Here is a 22,977-nt window from a genome sequence, read left to right on the forward strand (position 1 = left end):
CATTCTTGATTGGCTATCTTTATTTATGTGATCTCGATAATCCTAATTTTTGAATGATATATTTCTTTATTGCAAGTTATTAAAGTCATAAACTGCCCAATCAGATGCCTCAATAAAAGCACCCTGCTGGCCTCCATGTCCAACATTCGAAACGTTTGATTGACAGATGTCATGCAGCCCGTTTTCAAATGAGAGGGGTATGAGCTCCCAACAACATCACTCCTAATTGGCGAGAGTGGTTGCCATAGAAACGTTGACTCAGACAAACTTAGCCCAATCTTTGCTTACTGACGACGTCTGGTTCCAACATCCCTATGGTGAAAAATGGCGACTGAATTGATTTCATTTGGTTGGATCCGGAAATAAGTCATTATCTACGGGTGACTTCACACCCGCTCAGTCCAGTTCTCATATACAGTCAAGGGTTGCGATCTAGAAAACACATTTTTGACTTTATGCTTGTTTGCATGACCTAAAGCAGGGGTATTCAAATCCAGGCCTTGAGGGCCGGTGTCCTACATGTTTTCCAACCAACCTTCCATTGAAGCTCCTTATTTGCTAAACATACCTGATCCTGGAAATTAGCAGCAGATAAGGCAGGATTTCTGGAAAACCTACAGGAAGCTGGCCCTCGAGGCCTGGATATGGGCCTCTCTGCTGTAGGTTTTCCATAAATCCTGCCTTATCTGCTGCTAATTTCCAGGATCAGGTATGTTTAGCCAATAAGGAGCTTCAATGGAAGGTTGGTTGGAAAACATGTAGGACACCGGCCCTCGAGGCCTGGATTTGAATACCCCTGACCTAAAGTGTTCCTGTTCACCGTAGAAACTCTATTCAAATACGTAGTTGTAGAAGCTAATCTTTCCTTAACAGTTCTGGTGTCACCTGTCCGTCCTGGGATAGGATCTCTCCCTCATGGGGAATCCCTAAAGTTTCTTTTTTTTCCTGACCCAGGTTTTTAGGAGTTTTTTATTACCGGAAGGGAGGGTCTAAGGGCAGGGATAACCAGTTTGATTTAGTCTGTTTAGTTTTTAGCTATTGTTCATATTTTATGACTCATATATTTGTAAAATTACCTGCATGAAGCCCAATGAGGCAAATTTCTTTTGTGATTTGGGGCTATATAAATAAAATTGAAGTGAATTGAATTGAAACCAAGCATCCTTTTGAAGCCTTTGAGATGATCCTGAGCAGGCGATCATTAGGGATACCTCAATCCTCAGTTTAAAACCAAATTGGATGTTTCAGCTTAAACCAGTTGTGGAGGAAGTCAACCATTGTTTACATTGAAAATATCAAATACCCGTGAATTATTTATTGTTTTATAGTGCTAAATCAGCTCAGTGGCCTTGTGGTAGAGAGTCTGCCCCGAGACTGTAAAGGTTGTGAGTTCAAACTTGGGGCGAGTCATATCAAAGTCTTTAAAAGTGGGACCCAAAGGGATCCAGAGTGTAGCTGTGTCTGCAGCTCACCTCTCCCCCAGGGTAAGGGTCAAATGCAGAGAACAAGTTTCACATAGCTTTGTGTGTGAAAACTAACAACACTTTAACTTTAAAGGATTGTTCTGATTTTTCGTGTTTGTTTTGTAAAACACAAATCATATACGGAATAGGAACAAAACCCCGACCTAAAACTGGAGGTTTGAACCAAATCGTGGGGAAAGTGGATTGTTGCATTCCTAACATGAAGTCAAACTTCGTGTCAGCTTGACTGTCCTGAGGTTTGGATCAGACTTTGAAACTCCGACTTCACAGGGAAGAGTTTAAAGTTTGGGTGCAGCTGCTGCAGCTCTCCATCAAGGTCAGTGGGTGCAGCGGAGTTTCCCTTTTGTCTACTTCTATTCTCTGTCGCTCAGCAGTGACAGTTTGGGCTCAACTCTGCGGGCTTAAGACACAATCCATCATTAACATGCCCATATGGTGTTTTCTGAGCCGGGCCTCACCCCCAACGAGCCGCACGCTGCCGCTCTATGAGGGCCTCTTGGCATCAGACTGCAAACCCAAAGTGTTGGTTTTCTAGCACGGGATTAACTTTGCAGAGCGTCGCATTGTTGGCCAAACGCGGAGTTTTCCCCAAATCTGACTGATCAGCTTTGATGCTCTTAAATTGGGAGAAAACTTGGGTGAGGAGCGTCTCTTAGTGACTGCAGCCGCAGGATGTGTTCGGGTTTCTCCTGGATGCAGATTTTTTTCTTTGGTGATATTTAGGTCGATGTTCTTTGAGGGCAGTGGAGAAACCTTTTGTTTCTTGATCCTTTTGACCTCTGCTCGACCTCCTCTGCCGGTAACTGCCATCTCTGAGGAAACATCTCCCTGCTGCCAACATGCACTATTTTCCTTCCCTCTTTTTTTTATCGCTGCAGCAGCTTTTAGGATGATTATAGTCGAGTTTGAAGGCTCGTAAAGGTTTAAAATCTGCCTCCTCTGCTGCTTCTTTCCTTTTCTTCACTCTGTTCCTGCTAAAAAGCAGAAATGTCTGATAAGAAAGTTTCCATTTATTTCACTCAGATAATTTAGCTCATATTGAGGAAACACTTTTCAAATTAAAGCATTATTGCTTGAACACTTTCAATAAACTGCAATAAAAATTTAAGTTTTGATTAGATTAAAAATAAACTTGTCTTGTAGATAAGTTAGTTCCAACTCTAAGATATTGCACCAAAAATATGAACTTTTTTAAATTTTATTTTCGAACAAGAACAACAAAAACAAACAAACAAAAACAACCCAAAAAAACTCCTAGTTTCCTGATTTAAGAGATCCTGTTAGTCATCTGATTATAAGAAGTTAGATTTCTTCTCAATAATCTAGCACCTTTCTTCAACTTTTGTTTGAAAAGTGTTGGAAAATGATCACAGCATGAGTGGAAACCAGAAGAACCGAGGACAGAAAAAGCTGGTTAGGTTGCAGAGTCGCTAAAAGAACTATTCAATTGATGTAAGTTCATTCTCTTCTGTGGGATCAATAATGTTTTATCCTGTTGTTTTCATAAATCTTATAAAAAAAAAGATGAAAGTTTGATTTGTGTGATAAAGTTTTAGGATTTTTGACTCACATGCAAACAAGATCTGACTTTGATGGACCTGTAAACACTTCCAGTACTAATAATGTACTTTAAATAAATAATAAATTGTAAAAAAAAGAAATTTCCCTTTTATAAAAATATTTTTCTGAAGTCTCCTAGAGTTGTTTTAATTTGACTTTTTAATTAAACTGTAATTTCATGTTTAAAAATATATTTTTGATTGAAAGTGTCCCAGTATTGTTCACTTTAGTTATATCTAGTTAAAGCAGATTTGTTTTGTTTCAGTCGAGTGTGAACAATAATCTCTTATTTAGTCTAGAAATATTTTGATTTTTGAAAAGATCCTTCTGAACATAAGAAGTCATGAAAAGAGTCACTTTGGCGTTTAAAGTTTCCACCAGTAAAGCTGATAAAATTGTTCTTTTGGAGTCACCTGCAAGAACCGGAGGCCCTCCGAGACTCAAGCAGAGGACAGGATTCAGAGCGTCCGTGGACCTGTTCTGGGTTTAGATGAGTGCCGTTAGTTTGAAACCACACTCAAAAAACCCTCATTTTAAAAGTTGCTGGAGTCCAGAACAAAGTTCTAGGAGATCAAACTCAGAGGGAAAAAAGCATTGAGGGCCTCTTCCCCCCTCCCCATTGCATTATGGAGGGGGGAGGGGGTGTAATGGGAGCAAGCAATGGGAGAGCTCATTATCTGGCAGACCATCTGCTGCTGGGAGGGGGACCTGTCTGTCCGTCCCAGACACAGAGCCTCTGAAAGGGCTGGAGTTGCAGTGAAAATGTTCGCCCGACTTCCTGAAGGGATCCAGCATCTGGTTCATGGGCCCGTGCATGGCGGTGGGGGGTTAATCATGAGTGGAGAAGTTTGTGAATGAATGTTAGTGAGCAGTTTTCCATAAAATATCATTAAAAGTTTTTGTAAATAAATGGGTGGAGTTGGGGGTTCGTGTTCGAGCTGGGAGTGGGAGAAGTTGCCGGGGCAGCAGATGCTCTTTGTTGACGTTCGGCTCTTTTGTTGCTGAAAGCGAACGCTCGCGGCTCCTGATTGGCTGCTGCCTCCCGGCGGCAGGGGCGCAGCCCCGCCTCCTACTGGCTGCCACCGCCCGTCAGTCAGCCGCTTGACCCCGCCCCCTCCGGGAAACTTGCTGCTCTCCGCTGAGGAGAAGTTGAGCCAAAGTTTGGAGAAGTTTGAGGAGGGGAGAAGTTGCCCAGCAGCACTCAGGCGGAGGCTGCGGGACTGAAGACACGCACACGGCGGAGGAGGAGCGCAAACATGAAGCTGTGCCGCACTTTTTTAGGTTCGTATCTTCACTTTTATTCCGCTCTTTTCTCCTGAAAGTTTACGTTTCGGAATCTCCTCAGAATGAGGAGCAGTCTGTGTAGTTTCATTATATTATTTCTCCTGAAACGTAACTAAAATAAGTCGCGTTTTGTTTGTTAAACTCTCTGTGGGGAAAATAAAAGCCGCGCAGGATTAAACAGCGGCTTACAGCTCTGTCTAATCACCATCTGTAACTTTAAAACTTCTATAGAGCTCAAACTCTTCTGACTAGGAGGGCCTGAAGTATCAAACCAACTTGGACTCCCTTTGTAAGAAGAAAAAAAGTCCAGACAAAGGACAGTTGGTCCCCCAGGGGCCGTGTGGCCCCGGTACCGCAGGGACAATGCCAAGCTTCGGGCTTATTAAAAAACTTTTTTGTGTTAGTCTGTCGGCTTGTTCCATCTGTCGAGGGACTATAGGGGCCTCCCCCGGTCCCAACCTCAGCGCTCAGTCAGCTGCTGCCCCCATGTAATATTTATACAGGCTTTCCACACGGCCTGCACGCTGCACAGTGCATGCGCAGTGGCGTGCATGCGCGCAGAGCTGCAGGCCTCTGAGCCATCTGCATCCGCTGCACTTTAAAGCAGCATTTTATTTGATCATTTAAGGATTTGGAAACACATTTTAACTTAAATTGTAAATAACAATACATGTTTATAGAGTTTTTTTTAAATATAAATGTCTTTATTAATTTTAGTTTTTGTCATTATAGCAATGAAATATCAGGTTGTGACAAATAACTTTTACTTGTATTGTGTGTTTTGGATGAAATGTGAGTTTTAAAGGTCTGTGAAGTCTCCACAGAGGGGTTCCGGCGTGTTGGAGCTGTCCAGAGTCCTGAACTCTGCCCCTCTGTGGAGCTGTCCTCAGTCCTGAACTCTCCAGCTCACACCTGACCCGTTTAGGGCCCTTCCCGCCCCCTCCTTCTTTTGTTGACTTGGTTGTCAGTGTTGTTGGTGCCCCCCCTCCTTCCCTTCCCCGCTGCCTCAGTCTGAAATCATAGTGATGGCGGCGCGCGCAGGCCGGTGATTGATTTCAGCTCCAATGCATAACAATGGGATTGCACAAAAAGAGCCTGCTGCAAAGAGATAAGGATTTAATAGAATTTCTGAAAGCTGAAGGTTGGGCCTTTTTGAATATTCCTCTGCGTCTGCGGCGTGGAGACAGCAGATAAAGGATGGCATTTGTGGAGACTATTCTCAAATGGCTTGTAATGAATGCTTGTCATTTCCACTAATGGTTTTCAAAACAGCAAAGCAGAATGTGAGCATCGTTTGGGAGCGACTCCAAGTTTGAGCTGTGAGGACTGGCTGTTAGAAACTATCTGAGAAATCTGCTTCTGACAGAGATCACTCTGAAGACATCCATCCCCCCTCCCCTCCTCCTCCTCCTCATCAAAAAACATCCTGCCTCTGTGCGCGCGTGCTACATGCGCGTGCGCAAACTCTGCATACAACTGTTACATCAATTTTCAACCCAAGAAGGAAAAAAAAGAAGTACCCCTGAATGAATTATTGGACGGTACCACTTTCCAGGATGAGTCGGGGGGTGTCAAGAACTTGCGCTGAAATGTATGAAATGTGATCTGCGAGTGATGCTGCGCACCACGCGCGTGCGTGTCGGAGCCGTGTGGTAGGCTCACCAAAGAGAACGAGAAGGATGCGCGCAGGCAGGAGGAGTTGGAGGAGAGTTTTGTGGGCTCAGGTGATGCGCGTGCTGGGCAGAGAGAGTGGGGAGAAAGTCGGAGGAAGGAGGGGGCTGTTTGTGTGTGTAAAGACGGAGGGAGGGGGGGCAGGGGGCGGACCTGAAGCCCTGCCCATCTATCTGATGCTGGAGATTTTACTACAGCTTCCGTGATGTCATGGCAAAGGGCGGAGGGAGGAGCTGGAGGGGGTTCGGGGGGCGGAGAGGGGATGGAGGGAGGTGGGGGGTGGTACAATGGCTCATGAGGGAAAGGTAAGTCAATATTACGTTTTTTTTTCACCCCCCCTCGCTGACAAAGGCAAATGAAGCCATGTTTTTGCTTACAAACAAGTCCATCTGAGCGCCTGGATGCGGAGCCTTGCGCCGGGGCGCAGCGAAGGAGAGGCCGCCGCGACCTTCCGCTTCTCATCCGTCACATCTGGACGTTTGGACCGGGATAGATGCTCGTTTTTCTGAGATTTAACTCGGGATATCTTTTTAAAAACTCACTGGCTGCGACCTGCAACTCGGGAGCGGAGCAAGGACGCGGCTTCAGACCCTCGCAGGAAACACTGTAGGATAAAGGTAATCGGATGGAAACAGTTTTCATCATTTTTTTTCTTCTTTTTTGATAACTTTGATGCTTATTATTATTTTTTTAGTTTATTTTCTGAAAACACTGTTTTTTAAAACACATTTTTTTTAAATTCACCATTCAAAATAAAAACTTATCTCCCTTTTTCCTCAACACTTAAAAGTAAATTAATCCGATTGAATATTTTGAATGTTGATCGGTGCGCGCGCGCGCTCGGAGGAGTCCCTTTAACGTCCCCGCGCTTCCACGCATGCCCCTCAGAAGTGGGAATAAACCAACTATGGCGCTTTTTGGGAGCGCGGCGCTGCGTGTTTATCCACTTCTCCGCCTCGGTCGGACAGTTCCGCCGTATGTGCGTGTGTTTGCGTGCGTGTGTGGGGGGGTAAGTTGAAGCAGGCAGCCCCCCCCCACTACAACAGTCGCTGATAAAATATGCACATGAATATATTGTGTTTCCGATGCGTCCTCCAGTTTCACCTTCTCGTGGAGAAACTGCGCGTCACGCCAGCTGTGTAGTAAAGATGCTGCGTGGGGATGCTTCCGTGGGCGTAGAGCCCAACTCACCGTGTGCGAGTGGGGATGGATGGATGGATGGATGGATGGATGAAGGGGGGTGGCCATTTGATCCTCTGCAGCAGAGAACAGAGATGCTCTCTTCAAATGTCAGCCGCCTTTCATAGAGCGCAGATGAAAAAAAAAGAAAAACTCCTCAGAAGTCTGGGATTGAGCGCAGGCGCGCGCGTGCTTCTGTAAGATTCACCTGTCATCTTTTGTGTTTTTTAATATATATTTTTATTCATCCTTTACTCCCCTTCACCCTCTCCTCCTCTTCATCCCTCACCCCACCTCCCCACGGCTTAGATGGCCACGTAATGTGCAGCTTGTCAAAGCACCTGCGTCCTAAGATGGAGGAAAGAGATGAAAGATGATGCGCAGAGTGTTATGTCAGCTGCAGATCTGACAAACTTCAGCTCCGTGGGCGTGTTTGGGGGGTTTCAGGGTCTTCACTATTTTTTCATATTTGGAAAACACCCAGATTTATAGAAGAGGGGGGTCTCCATGCTGTTGTTTGGGGGGGAGTGCAGCTTTTAGTGCATGTGAGGAAAATGTAAATGAATATTGTTTTTTTCTTTCTTTCTGTGTAATGTTTACTTTTGCAGTCAAATGTAGCCTAGTTTCAGAGGATTATACGGAATTAGGTTATTGAAGCCTTCTGCTGCCGCTGGAGGCCATAAAGCAGAGCGCAGAGCCAAATTTAGGAAGTTGCTCCTCTTTCTTTCTGCTTCTGATTGTGATATGGAGAAAGCCCCTCTGTTTGTGAGGGAGGCGAACGAGGAGGGCAGGTGCCAGGAGGAAGAAGTGCAATAAACACGTTGGAGGAGCAGCTGGGGCCAAATTGCACTCTTGTCATTCAAACCGGAAAAACTCGGCGGCAGAGGTCAGGGTCGACGTGTGTGTGTGGAGGGGGGGTTCTGTCAGCTTTTAAGGAGGAATGATACAAACACTGTTAAAAAAAAGAAGGGGTGAAGTGCAAGGAGGTGCATGGACACGTGGAGATGTCTGGATGGAGCATCCTTTTGAAAGGAGTTTGTGTTGCCCCTCGGATGCGGAGGTCAGGGCGGCCCTCAGGGCAGCTTCCTTTAAAAAGCTGGTTACCATGGAGCCACCCCCTCCCACCCCACCATCCTCTAGCTGATAAGAGCATCTCCCCTTTTGTCCCAGACCCTTTTCTAGTTGAGTTTATTTCACACCAAACTCCTCACCTCTCTAATAATCCCTTCGGCTGTGTAACTTTTGATTTTTTTTTTTTTTTGTGGTAATCACACTAAGTTGTGGGTAAATCCCTCCTAACGGTTTCAGGAGTGTACAGCTGGCCCTGTTTGTGTGCTAATACAGTTAGGGACAGAACCCGGGTCTTTAATCTGACCGTGGATTTAGGCCTCTTTATTGTCCCAGCAGAGTAAGCTGCAGATCTGTAATATTATTACTTGATCCTAAAGTTTTTTTATTTTTACCTTTTTCTATCCATGTTCTCTCTAAATGTATTGATTTCATCATTTCACGTAAACAGGAAAGTGCAAGCTTTGTTAAAAACAAATGTATTCATGTCCCTGCCCCCTCCTCCTCCTCTTCCTCCTCCTCCTCCTGACGAAGCAGGCCTCCCGGTGAATGGATAATTGTCTCCCATCCGTCCGGTTTTCTCTGCTAAAGTAAGCAGCTGCGGGGTTCTACGGGTCGCCTCGTCCGAAGGTTCGAGCAGGGGGCGGAGCTTTCTGTTTCTTGGCCTCCAAAACTACTCAGGATGGATGCCCACTTCCTCTGAGGAAGAAAAGGCAGATAGCTGACTGAGATGCAGAGGAACAGTATTGCTGCTGTCATCACTTTTTGACTTGGGGAGGGGTGGAAGTTGATAAACAAGCGTTTTGTGAAGTGCTGGCTGAGCTGAAGAGAGGTCTGCATGTGACGGGGAAAGCAGTGCGTGAGGGCTGGGCTGTTTCTCCTAAATATAAAGCTTTCTGCCCCCTCCCTTGTACTTTTTCCTCTCTGCGGGTTCACTCAGAGGACAGTGGAGTGTGAAGGAAACAAAACATCAAGGTGAACTGGAGCTGATGAGGCTTCAGTCGTCACGCCGCTTTTTAAATATGAAATGTGACAGAATTCAGATGTAATCCGACGCCGACTTCCGCAGTGAACCCTGAACCGATTCAATTAGCATCTTCAATAAGACTGACCCGCTCCAGTCTAATCTGCTCTCAGATGTTCTTGAGGAGGCCGAGGAAAGCGGCTGGTGCCGTTAGAGGAGTCTCTGTAAACTCAAGGACACTTTCCTCTTTCACAGCCGGCTGCCGCAAAGAGCTGAATAAAGGTTAAAGCTGAAGGGTAGGGCTGAAACGCGCGCACACACAGACGCTCCTGTATATAAATTTATCTGAAAAGAGATCGGATTTCAAAGCGGCGGCTCAGCAGAGTCGAGCAGAAACGGAGGCGACTTCGGCGGCGGAGAAAGTTCTGAACTTGAAACTCGTTTTTGTTCTGAGCCGCATCTGAAAAATGAGATGAAGAGCTCTTACCTTGATGAAAAAAGAAGAGAAGGGGGGTAGGGGGAAGAAAAGAAGAGGTTTGATTTATGTATGATTCATTATTTACTGACCCCCCCCCCCCATATCTGCAGCCTGAAAGCTCTAATAAAAATGCTCAAATTTGATTGATTCTGATAGCAGACTGACAGAGACCCCAGCTGGGGCACTTAGCCTCATATATGCTTTCCTTTAGTTAATAAAGAAGTGTCTGGAGTACGCTCCAGCGCCCAACCTTCCCCCCACACTCGCCCTTCCTTATCCCAACTGCTGCCCCCCTCCATCACTTTCTCCCTGTGTCGTCCTCAGAAAATGAGTTTCGGGGTGAGCTGGTGAACCAGCGGTGGACACGAGGCGAGAGGACCAGCAGCCGCTGTCAGGCCTCCCAGAGACTGCAGAGCCGCCGACCAATCATGGTGAGTGACAGCTCCCCCCTCCCCCCTTCCGTCAGCCGCCGCACCCTAAACGCCCCTTCCAGCCGGATTCTGCTTCCTGGGCATTTCCTGGATCCCTAACTCAGCAGGGGGAAGCGGGTGTGGGGGGGTTGGTGTTGACATCCAAAGAAAAAAAAAGAAAAAAAAAAATCAAGCTGCGCATCAAAGGTGGCGGCGGCCGGCCCATCCCTCGCCTCCGCCTCAGCGTTTTCCTGCCGCTGAGCTCATTTCGCTCCACTTTCCTCTCCTCAAACACAAAAAAGCAGATACTCAAAAGGATGTCCTTGAGCTGATCATACTTTTTGTCCGCCGAATTCTGCGTTATCAGCACAGAGGACCCCCCCCCCTCTCCTCTTCCTCTCAGTTAACCCCCTCCACCGTCCTAAAATAAGGTTTTTTTTTCACTCTCAAAACACCTGATCCCTCCTTCCTGTGTGCCGCCACTGCCAGTGACCAGTGACATCAACAAAGAGATGGAGGGAAGATGGAAAGAGGTGGTGGTAGTTGGGGGGAGGTGTCCCCCCCTCCCCCGGGCTCAGTAAAAGTAGTTTTGCTTCCCTCTGATGCCTGAGGTTCATCCTCAGAGATGACTTTTATTGATTGGGTTTGATTTCTGAGAGGCGTCGCTTTCAAACGAAGACCTGAAACTGCATGAGGATGACTCAGAGTGGAAATGGCAAAACCTCTGACACACCAACGACATACGATCTCGAGGGGGGGGGGGCATCACGCCTTCCTGTTCCGCCTTAAAAAGTGGATTGGGCCCGACTCTAATTGACAGCTGCTCTCCACAGGTAATTTTTTTCTTCCGAGACTCCGCTTCCCGTCACTTCAGCCTCCTCCTCTGCTCATCTGCTCTTGTAAACCTGGAAATGAATAAAAGAGTCATTTATGTGCACCGAGGGACGGAGGGTGACCTTCTCTCTGAAGTCATCGCCCCCAGCCAGCCATTTACATTGAGCTGTCAGAATGCAGAGCGGCGCTGAGGCCTCCTGCACCGACGGCTGCACACAAAGGACATAATTGATAAGGAACAACACAGACTGTGGAGATGAGTTGTGTCTTCTCCTCCTCCTTTTTTCTGCTGCTGCTCCACTCATTTCACACTCATTAAACCCCCCCAACACACACATCCGCACACGCACGCCGCTGCACACCTACAGCAGTTCACCCACCTCGCATCCACAGCCCACACTGTTCACTCACCCTAATTAAAAAAAACTGCAAAGGACAAGTTGGACATACGTTGGAAAAAAAGCTTCTTTTGAAAGAGATGCCTGCCCGTCCGCGTGTGGATTCATTTGTGGTGACTTTGTGTTCATACAAATTTAATGAGCTGGAATTGAGAGAAAAGGACAGGAAAGAGAGGAGACCTCAGATATGCTTTTTAAATGTACGTAACTATGGTTACGCAAACATGAAAGCAACAGGAGCCCTTTTCAGTCCGGGGTTTGATTCAGCCGCTGACTCTTAATGTAAGGAGGATGCAAAAGAAGGGAGAAGCAGCAGCGCTGACAGTCTGCACTCTGTTAATTAAGCAGGAATCTTCATTCTGTCACACGTGTTAACAAACATCTCCGGCTTTTGTTGGCGGTCACGTTCACGGTCCTACAGAAAATTCTGTTCATCCCTTCGACCCGGGTCAAGATTCCATTCACTGACTTTAAGTCTTTCAAAAATGTTCTCTGAACAGAAGGAGCGAGCGGTTTCGCTTTAGTTCTTCTATCATCCAGTGTTACTTATTTAAAAGGAGAAGTTTGCTACTTCCAAACAAGTATGTTTCACATCTGATCTTAGTAGTTTACAGAACAGAAATTCTTATATAAACTGCAAAGTATAGAATTAATATCTGGTGGTGCAGTACCACTTGAGCCACTGTGGGGTGCTTTAAAAACCCATTCAGATCGACTTTTGAGCTATTTTAAAAGTGCATCCAGTAGTCTTTAAGATTAACGTATTTTTCAGTCATTAATTAGCCAAAAATGCATTATAAAGGTGAAAAATCATATATAAGTCTCACTTTGAGGATAAATACATAAACAACATACAGGAACAAGAACAGACATTTCATCCTCAAAGGTAACTCATAATAATAGAATACATTACAACAATAGACTTCACTACCGTAGCACATTGATGCTTATTCATGAGCCGTAGGGGGAATATCGTATGTTAGCACAGCGTATGAACAATTATAAAGATAACTATGATATTAAGGACGACTATATATCACTTCAATTCACTACATCCTCTGCATCGCTTTGGAACATCTTCACTGAGTCTGCGATGCTTCTTCTGCGTTGTGTCTGTAGCAAAAATTTAAACAAATACTTACACTCCCCTCTAGTGGTGGTTGTTTTTATTTATTTATTTTTTAATCCAATCCGAATTCTTCCCCTAACCCTGCGGCTTCTCCTTACCCTTCCAATAGTAGGGGCATTTAAAGTGGCAAAATCGTTTTTTGAAAGGCTAACTGGAGCGGGAGGGATGTCGCTATGGTGATCGGCGTTCAGAAGAGAAGCTCCTTTTTTCATATGGATGTGCTCTGATGCGCACAAGTTTGCATTAAAGTATAAGTAATGGCTTTTTGTTTTAGTTTGGCCTTTTAAAAGTTATAAAACGGATGTTGTTATGTATTCCTGACCGCTAGCAGCTCCGTGCTACGTAGCTGACCAGCGACTTTTGATGACATCGAGTGGAAGCCATTTCTTTCTGTTTGGAGGGATAGATGTAGGGGGAGGCGAAGAATTTGGATTTATTCTCACCCTTGGCCAAACTGCCAAAAACGCAACTTATACCCCAAAAAAGACAGTTTGACGTTTTTTGACAAAATCTAAAGGTGTGTCGTTTTCTAGTTTCTTCAGAGCGGCAGTCGTTCATCAGAACTTTGCTCTAAATTGTGGGCAGGACTGTTGGTACAGCGCGCCCCCCACCCCTGCCTCACCTCTCTTTTCACACAGTCTCCCGCTAGCTCACAACCCCTCAGACCACCAGCCTGCAGCAAAAATGACTGGCAATATTGGAGCTATTGAACCGTACAGTTTGAAAACAAAGACATTCATGGATCTAGTCGTCTACAAGTAAATGCCTTGATAGAGTGGAGCAGGGAGCTTGTAGCCCGCTCAACATACTTTCTACAACACAAATACACTTTGTTTTCCAGATTGCATTTTTTCCTCTCCTGATTAACAATGATTTGAATAGAAAATACTCAGAATTGCAATATTAATCTTACATTTGTTTCTATATGTCCTCCATCAAGAGAGAAAATTCCACAAGAATATGTTAAAAACATAATTTTTATCAGAGTTTTAAATAAGTATTTTTTTTAATCATGACAGAAACATGTTTAACATGCTATAATAATACGTTATGAAACATATTTTTTTATTTTCATGTTTCATCCAAAAAACTGTGATGCAATACCACATTTGGCCACTGTGGGGCATTTAGCTGGTTGATGGTTCATGAAAAAGATCAGAAAGTAAAAAAAAAAAAAAACGCTTGCAATTGGTACACTCCAGTCATTAAAGTATTTTAAACTTTCTACATGTATTTTTCAAAAAATCAGAAGATATATTTTTGACTAGGTTTAATTTAAATGGTACTAACGTGTTTCTTCAAACCCTAAAGCAGAGTAAAATATTTATGGAGTGGTTTGATTAATGGATCATCATATTTAGAGACAAATATTGTTGGATTTTTTGATGAGTAAATGCAGCAAAGATAAGCTTTTGGAGCCTTTTATGATGTGTACTTTTTAAGTTTGTGAAATCAATCAGCCCCTCATCCTCCTGCAGGCTCGTCGTTCAGTCAAGTGTCCCAAAACAGTGAACACTCTGGCTAAAAATTCTCCCATCATCCAACTCCAGAGCGAGCACAAAGCTGCTGCTTGTTGCAGAAGTTTCCCTCAAACGGCAGCGCACGCCGGCACAGGAAGGGAGGGGCTCGCGGCTGCACCTGTACCTCCGGCCAAACACTAAACGCTAATGACGCCGGCGCGCGTGCCCGTCAAGAGAGAAAAAAGGGGGGTAAAGAAAAGCCCTTAACAAGAACAACAACAGCGTGTTTCATCCTCCTCTCATCCCTCCTTCTCTTCACAAGTAGTCTATTAGCAGGAAAGGGGCGCTGCCAAATTCAGAGAGGAGGAGGAGGAGAAAAAGAGATGAAGAAAAAGAAGAAAAACAGCGACCGTCTGTTGAATCCCACTGTGGTGCTGCCAACTTGAGTATAGAGAGGCAACAAAGCAGCTAAGTGGCTGGGCATGGCGAGGGGAGTATGGGCGACTGTGGGGATAAAAGGGGGTTAGGGGGAGCGTGCAGACGGGAGGAAGTGCAGGACAGAAAGAGGGAAGAGCAGGGATAAATAAAAAATAAAAAAAACAGTCTGGTAATCAAAGCTAATGGCTGCATTGTGTTTAGAAAACATCTGATAGCTTTAAAGTGTAAAGGCGAGGGGGCGTGGCCGAGGTGTGCATGCACGTGTGTGTGCGGAGCAGCAGGTTTAACACCTGCTCCTTTGTGGCTTAAAAGCTGGTCCAGGGGAGCGACGCTCGCACACAACCGGTCTTCTTAAAAAGGGTTATTACGGCGGCGTTCGGTGCGTTCCTGCTTTATTATTATTATATTCAGTAATGATTGTTAGTCCCTCTGCGCACAGAGGCCACGGCCTCTTAGCAAGGCGCTGCCTGCTGCCTCTGCAAAGACCACAATCATGAGCACCACTCAGATGCTGCAAATTACACAGGCAGGGACGTGGGGGGGGGCGTGCCGGGATGGAGGGGCTTTCAGAGTACTTTCCAGCAGAGTTGGTTTTGGGTCCATGTTTCTGATGAACACGTTCATTTGTCTGTTTGGAGTGTTTTGGATTTTCTGCGGTGAAAGAACACAATAAGAGGAGGATGCTGTCGGCGCTCTGCGTCAGCGTTACCTTCGCTCCTCTGATGGGAACATTGTGAACGAGGATTATTAATAAATGGAGGCAGTTTGGTGAACACTGCACGCGTGCAGGATCACAGTGAGAACATTGGAGGAACAATCATCTCTCTGCCTCACCTCTGTCCTGTCTTCTCTCTTCCCTCCATCACAGATGAGTGTGGAGAGTGACGACAAGCGAACTCGCACCCGGTCCAAAGGAATCAGAGGTGGGTTCAGGCACCACCTCTACATCATAATACCCAAATATTATCAGTTTTTATCAAGATCATCTGGGATTCTTCTGATTCTCTGAAGAATTTTCATCTTCATCAAACTTGAGTTACACCAAAACACAAACTTTTGCAAATTCACTCATTCTTAATTTACATATAAATATATTTTTTTAAACCAAACACAGTGAGACAGTTTTAATTGTACAGCATTTTCAACACAATCAGCTTGGTTTGTGTTCTGAATTTTGTTAATTTGTAAAGAAAATAAAACTGTTAATTTGCTAAAAGGTGACATTTTTCTTTAGATAAACTTTTCAAATAAAAGCCGAGTTATGCAACAAGGCAGTAATTTTTCTGTTACCTAATTTTACTTTTGACTTTGTTCATTTCTTTGTTTTTCTATTGATTGCTTGAAATAAAGCAATTTAAAAGTAAAATGAGGTTTGGACCACCTGCGTAACTCTATCTGTGTTCTGTTACTAAGTGATTTGAAATAAAATTTCAAATATTTTTTGTGTGACCACAGCAAACAAGTTGACCAAATTTTCTCTTATTAGCGCAGGCTAGGCTATGCTAAAGGTTAGAGACTGATATAGCAGTCGCTACAGCTAGCTTATAGGGAGTGGACCTCACAAAACCGAATGAATAAAGCAGCCACCAAATGAACCATCAATGCATTTAGTCTGATAAACGCTGTTGAGCCAATTTGACAGAGAAACTCGTTTAAACATTTATTTTAATACATATATTTTAAAGGCATAATTTTCAGGCAAAATAAAAAAAAAAACTGTGTTTTCATCTATGACATAGTTTCTGCAGACCGGCAGAAGTTCATTAGAAATTCCCCTCTGAGTTGTGGGCGGAGCAACCCCGCCCCATCTTTCCTTGGTGTGGTGAAGAGGAGAACAGGGAGTTTGTGGCCCGCTGAGTGTAATAAAGCTGTTCTTCAAACGGCATATTTTGTCTGCTCCTGATTCACAACAATTTAGATAAAGAAATTCTCAGAAATGCAGTTTTGAGCTTAATTTTCTTTATATTTGTCCTCCATTGTCTGAAAAATGCCACAAGAACATGTTAAAAACACCCAAAACACACTTTTCATCATAGTGGATCTTTATGGACTTGTGGGCAGAAGTTAAAATAAGAAGGAGACCAAACTTATAAAAAAGTAACACTTTAATATTTTATGACACTTTAATCATTGACAAGGTTTTACTTTCTAGTTTTGCTTAGAACATTTGAAGCTTTGAGGCTTCAGTCTAACAAAAACGGAGCAGAGCGTTGACGCCTAGTGGTCATTTCAGGCTATAACAAGCTCCAAGAAGAACCCAACGGAAACTGTTTTACTCAGTGACAGTTTAGGGAAACAGCATGGTCCACTATATTTTTAGGAAAATACATTCAGTTGGAATTCATAATTATATATTCTAAAGAAAATACCAAATCATAGCTGTAAAACATTTATAAACTTTAGCAGAAAAACAAGAAGAGTTTTTTTGTTAAAACATTTGAAGCTTTGAGGCTTCAGTCTAACAAAACAGAGCAGAGCGTCGACACCTAGTGGTAAAATGAGGTCATGACAACCTCTGAGAACCCGACTAAAACATGGCCTCCAATTAAGTTCATAACAGCAAGAAAAGTAAAAAAAACAGCATGAGCTAATACTTTTTAGGTCATTCAATCTTTTTTTTTTATAGGAAATATAAAATCATAGCTGCAGAAACATTTAACACCCGAAGCAGAAGAACAAGAAGAGTTCAAACTTAAGTAAAACTCTTCTGCAGACACACCTACACTCTTCAAACCATTCTAGCTTAGATGCTGCCCAAATAATCTCTACTAATTCAATAAAAAAGGATGTTTTCTGAAGAGGTGATAATAGAAAAGTATTTATACAGCAGAGAACCAGAATTACGAGGTTTAGATTTCCTTCATTTCTTCTCGATCCTGAATTCACACTAAGCTGATGATGATGAAAGTGTGCGTTTTTACATAAAAGCACAAGCATCTGGTGTGATTTGTGTCCTTGAGTGATTGTTATTTACATTATTTATGCTGGTCTTTGTGTGTTTTGTGTGTGTGTGTTGTTTGATGTTCAGAAGCAAGAAAGCAGAGCAACAGTTCACGTAGCGTTCAGAGCGCACGAAGGCGTCCAGTCATTCCAACTGCATGATGAAAGACTGTGAAACGGCGTTGCTGCTCATGCACACACACACACTCGTGCACGCGCACACACACGTGTATTCTTTGTGGAGTATCCTGATATCCAGTCTTTCTGACGTGTGATTAATGCATGTGATATCTGAGCCCAAACTGAAATCTCCAGGATGGTATTGTTTTCTCATTTTGCTCCAAATGAGAAAAGGATATTTCTCCAAACTCATTCTGCCGCTCAGCTCCCAATCGATGCCCGGAGCCAGCGAAAGAGCCGTGCGTGCGTGTTGTTTGCGAGCAGAACGTGATTTATGTTTTCAAGGCAATTACTATAAGTTGTCCCTGAAAGAAGTGCTGTTTTTCTACTGATGAAGGCAGTTTTCCCTTTAATTTCATTTTCCCAATTATGATAACTAAAGTGTAACAATTAATCTTGTTTTACTGCTGAAGTCTGCGCATAATTGTCACTTTTTTTTTCCGGGCAGCAGATTGGCTGATTTAGACCTTTTCTTCCTGTTGTTGCTCCCTTTTTGTTTGTTGCGCATTTGTTTCTTTGCATGTGTGTATAAATAAACTCAGGAGAGAGTGGGGGGATTGTTTTTTTTCCTCCTGATCCTGCAGTCAGCAGTGTGTTTGGAAATCCTCTTGGGATTCATATGCATTTGTGATTTATTGATCTGGGTTTCTTTTAGCGGCGTTCTGAGCATTCATTTACCTTTGTTCTCCTTCCCACCCCCTCCTCTTCCTCCTCTTTCAGTTCCCATTGAGCTCGTAGGACAAGAGCTAAGGTAAGGAAACACCTTCATCTTTCAGCTTTTCTCTGTGTAAAGTTCTTTTATGAAAGCCGCCCTGCAGCCCCCCCCGCCCTGCTCTCTGCTGGTGCTTCTTTAGATGATGCTGGGTTTTATTATTTCTCGTCATCAGCACTTCTCAATTCATGAGCAGCGCCTCCAACCGGCTGCTATTGATTCCTCGTAGCCTTTTGCCGTTTTCTGCGTAAGCAGTGCGATGAAACGGGCGTATCCGATCAAAGAATGCAACACAAGGAGGGAGGATGATAAAAGGAGATTATTTAGTTTCTTCTCCTGGCCTTCCACCTTCCTCCTCCTCCTCTCTCCTTCCAGTAGTTTCCCACCCTGGCGCCAGGTTTCAGGGCCAGGAAGCCACTTGTCCTCCTGATAAGTGATTTTTTTTTATTTCGACTCCCTCCAGCTCAGAGCATTGATCCACCCTCTGGTCTATGGAGGAAAAGCCTCAGGTTTCTGCATTAAGACAAAAAGCAGCTTTCAGAAAGGCCAAAGAGCTCCTCATTGAAAATGCAAATGATGCATTTTTGGAGAAATAAAATGATTAGATTAAAAAAAAGGTCAGTTTGTGGCTGAGATAGTGATGAGACATGAAAGGGGTCAACCTGAATGAAAGCAGAGAGAAAGAGGAGAGAAGTGAGCATCAATGATGACGATGAGGACGACTGGCGGAGAAAGCAGAGCGGGGGAAATTACAGAAGGTCTCGGCTGATCCTTATCGCTCATAGTAACAGGATATAGGCCAGGGTTGATGTACGACACACAATATGATGCTTCCCCGGCTTGTTGCCACCTGCTTTCATGCATGATGTGAGTCTGCTGGACGGCTGCATGTCCCGTGTGACACGTGTGCTCAGTTTGCACGGCTTCTCTTTGCTCTGTTTTCATTATTCTGTGGTTTTCATCTCTGCTGCTCAGGAACTTAAAAAAAAGAAGAAAAAAAGCACCCTTGTCTTAAACATTTCTCTAACCTCCATCCATCCCATCCAGCTGCCCCACCCCTGGATGCAATGGCTCTGGCCATATCAGTGGGAGATACTCACGACACAGAAGGTAGGGCAGATCAAAAATCCCACCCTGTCTGTCTGTCTGTCTGTCTCTGCTCCACACTGACTGGTTTGGAAGGAACTTTTCATTCCATTTGATGTTGAATTCTCAATGAGATCAGGATCCTTTGCTGTAGTTGTGAAATCAAAGGACAGTTTTAACCCATTTCCCTCCAACCACGCACCACCACATTCTGCAGCGCTCATGAAAGCTGGATTCTCATAAAAATTTACCAATATTCTGCTTTTCTTTCCTCCTTTGCAAGACTTATTTCCATTCAGAATGTGTCTGTAAAACGCTCACATTCAGCTCTTTTGCAGCTGATGCAGCCGCACAGCAAGTGCCATTTCTTTTTTCAAGCATTATGCAACAATTTTTAAATCCAGAAAGATTTCTTTTGAGCCACTGCACTGCTTCACAACAGTAATCCAGCGTGTTGAATTATGCTAAGGATTTTATACATTCATAATCTCTCCTAAAGTTTCCTGAGAAGGAAAAAACAAACCAGACTGCAATACTGCACAGTGAATAACAATGACAACATCAGTGGATTAAAAACTTTTTAAATAACGTTTGAAATAAGAGGTTCTGTTCCTGAAAAAGTAATTTTATTTTTAGCAGTTTTTTGATTTTACACCATTTATAAGATTTATTCTTCTCCGTGTTTTCATGTCTTGAATCCATTTCATGAAGCTGCCATCGCTTAGTCTTTGTGACTTTCTGTTTGTATCGGCTCTCAGGATCAAACTTAATCAATCAATTCTAACTTCAGCATTAATAGTGGTGCAAATGTCGCAAAAAAGGTAAAAAAAAATGTCTATAAAACAACACATTTATTATAAAACAAAAAAGACTGCTGATAACAGATTGTCACTCTTTATTTATGACAGTGAACTAGTTGCATGATTGCATGATGCATGAAATACACGTTTCTAGCAGTTGCAAAATACTGTCTGAATGGATCTGTTTTGATTCAGGCTGAAACAGTTCATTCTTTTGCATTTGTAGTTATATGTTGTTGCTTGTGCAAATCTGTTTTAAAAATCACGAAGCAAATATTGTAATTTTACTGAAGTGGCTTGCAAATGCTAATGTTGGCATGCTACAAATAACATTTAAAGATCCACTCCAATGAGAATCATGTTTTTGGTGTTTTTAATATGTTCTTGTGGCATTTTTCTGATGATGGAGAACAAATATTAAGAAGATACTTGAATTTCTGAGTATTTCTTTATTCAAGTCATTGTGAATCATGGCAAGATGAAGAAAAGCAATTTGAAAAAGATTGTATTAGTGACGTAGAAAATAAACTGGGCGGGCTACAAGTCCCCTGCCCCGAGCTCTCAGCGACAGGGAGGGGAAGGGGGGCGGGGTTTGCTCTGTGCTAGTAGTCCCGCCCAAATTTTAAAGGTGAATTTGTAATAAACTCCTGCTACTCTGCAGGAACTATGTCATAGAAAACAACACCAGTTTTTTATTTTTCTCATTTTAGCTAAAAATGTAATAATCGTAATTTAAAGACCACTGGGAACACTTTGAAAATAGATCAAAAGAGGATCGGAGTGGATAAATATATAACATAAAATAACACATTGTAAGGATGGAAAATTGTTATAGCATCATATTAAAAAATGAAGTCAATGTTAGCATGGTTTAATCCTTTAACTCCAGAGTTTTAGTTTCAGTGCTGACGTTTTTACAGAAGTTACAGAATTAATGTAATTCCAACAGAGACAAGCAGCTTTGCACTGATATGCAATACTTTACAGTAGTGAAGTGCTTACGTAGTCATCGTAAAGCAGCTGATTCTGACGTGGAAAAGGCAGATTTGAACCATCACACAACACTTTACCAAAGTAGCCTAAAATTCTTTTGTATTTACATCAGTTGCATACGCAGTTCAAATGTTCATGTGTTATCTTGATGTTGCTGGTGACAACTCAGGTGTTAAAGGGTTAAATGCATTTTTAAATTGCTGTTTTTATGCTATCTTTTTATATCTGAACATTCTAGCTTTCATGCATCAGTCAAAAATAAACAAACATTAAATACAGGTTTGTTAACTTTAAAATTAACAATGCTAATGCTAATTTTAGTAGATGATAGCAGAGTATGTATAGCGTTGACTGTATACGAGAACTGGACCAAGTTAGTGTGATGTCATCCATAGGAAATAGTTTGTGGGTCAAGCTCAATTTTTCCGAATATGGCCGCTGCCATATTGGAGCCAGGTGTTGTTAATAAGAGGTGATTGGTCAACGTTTCTATGGCAACCACTATTTCCAATCAGGAGTACGTTTTTTTATAGGCCACACCCCTACCTCTTGAAATCAGGTTACACAAAATATGTCAATCAAATGTTGCATGTGGGGGCAAGCAGGCTCCACCTACTTTTACTGAGGCATCTGATTGGTCAGTTTATAACTTGAACTACAAAAAAAAGAGAGTATAAAAAAATGATCTGAGCAAGAATGATTAATCTAACAAATAGAATGAATTATTAATAGTTGTATCTTTCACTATAGAAGTCTTTTGGATATTTTGGCTTTTGGAGCCAGCAGATACTTTCTGTTTTGAACACCAGTGGGAGGAGTCACTAAGTACAGTTCCCATATATTATCAATTATTGTATATTTAATATTTAATGTAATATTAATGCATCACTAGAGCCACTGATGAGACTTCAACCCATCTGGAGCCCTAAGCTTCTTAAATCTAATATTGTTGAACCCAACAATATTTCTTACGGTGTAATAAAAATGTTTCAAAGGACAGAAGTGAGATTTTAGGTTTTGATCCTGATTTTTGTTTTCTCCTCTCCGTTCATCGCTCTTGGTTTACCCTCAGAGACCACAAGACGTGGGGGCAGCACCGCTGCTTGTGGCTCCCCTTTTATTAAGGGGAAGATATTAGCTATCTGTTTACATGTGTATTCGTTCAGCGGGCAATTGCAGATGCACGTTGTTTATAGATCGCGCCTCTCTCCCTCTCGGTGTCTCACAGGTGAGAATAAGAGGCGCTTTATTGGATTTCACCCTCCGCTGCCTCGCCCGCGCTCCTCTCCATACAAGTTGTTCATTAAACGTTCCACTCAATTGGCTGAGATTGGTAGTGATGTCTGAGTAAGCGAGCTCGGCGCCCCCCTCAGGCGAAATGTGTCGGCTGAAACGGCTCCTTCATGCTTTCTCATCTCCAGCACATCCTTCATTTCTGCTCCTCGGCAGCATGATGGAGGGTTTAGCTGTTTTATTTTAGATGATCAACTGTTCCGCCTCCCTTCTCTCATCAGCATCCTGGGATGCCCCATAGCGAGAAAACGGCGTCTGGAGGAAGCGGAGCAGGAGCAAGAACAGGAAGCAGAGAGGCCCGCCTCCAAGAGGAAGTCCCACCCCCTGAAACTGGCCCTGGACGAGGGCTTCAGCGCGGAGAGCGACGCCAGCAGCGAGGCTGAGGGCGAAGCGGAGAAGGATGGAGAGAAAGCTCAGGAGGCCAAGGATGTGGCGGAGGAAGAGGAGAAGGAAGCAAATGGGGAGGAGGAAAGAGAGGAGGTGACAGATTACCACCAACAGGACGGTCAAAAGGAGGAGGAGCCAACAGAGGAGGAGGAAGAGGAGGAGGGAGACATTCAGAAGGAGGAGAACTTTGCAGCTGATGAAGGTTGTTCTTCTGTTACTTGTTTATCCA

The 22,977-nt window shown here is 43.5% G+C and overlaps 1 protein-coding gene and 1 long non-coding RNA gene across 4 annotated transcripts in view; one reads left to right on the top strand and one right to left on the bottom strand.

The window, feature by feature from the left end:
• The first annotated feature begins 4,164 nt into the window (after positions 1-4,164).
• The window catches only part of myt1b (myelin transcription factor 1b), a 50,909-nt gene continuing 32,096 nt past the window's right edge, over positions 4,165-22,977 (top strand). For 2 of the 3 annotated variants that reach the window (XM_036212626.1, XM_036212628.1), the window contains exons 1-6: positions 4,166-4,325; positions 10,013-10,119; positions 15,226-15,280; positions 18,198-18,228; positions 19,237-19,299; positions 22,583-22,950. In XM_036212626.1, the coding sequence (XP_036068519.1) occupies positions 4,301-4,325; positions 10,013-10,119; positions 15,226-15,280; positions 18,198-18,228; positions 19,237-19,299; positions 22,583-22,950 (649 nt within the window). In that variant the 5' untranslated portion in view covers positions 4,166-4,300. Of the gene's footprint in view, positions 4,326-10,012; positions 10,120-15,225; positions 15,281-18,197; positions 18,229-19,236; positions 19,300-22,582; positions 22,951-22,977 lie in introns of all 3 variants that reach the window. The other variant, XM_036212627.1, reaches the window with a different exon arrangement.
• LOC112159806 lies at positions 10,699-12,903 on the bottom strand. Its single transcript, XR_002921540.2, has 2 exons — positions 12,473-12,903; positions 10,699-11,003 (listed from the first exon to the last, which is right to left on the bottom strand). It is a non-coding gene; the product is annotated as an uncharacterized LOC112159806 (long non-coding RNA).

Source organism: Oryzias melastigma, linkage group LG7 (genome assembly GCF_002922805.2).
Source record: "Oryzias melastigma strain HK-1 linkage group LG7, ASM292280v2, whole genome shotgun sequence".
Lineage (NCBI taxonomy): Eukaryota > Metazoa > Chordata > Actinopteri > Beloniformes > Adrianichthyidae > Oryzias > Oryzias melastigma.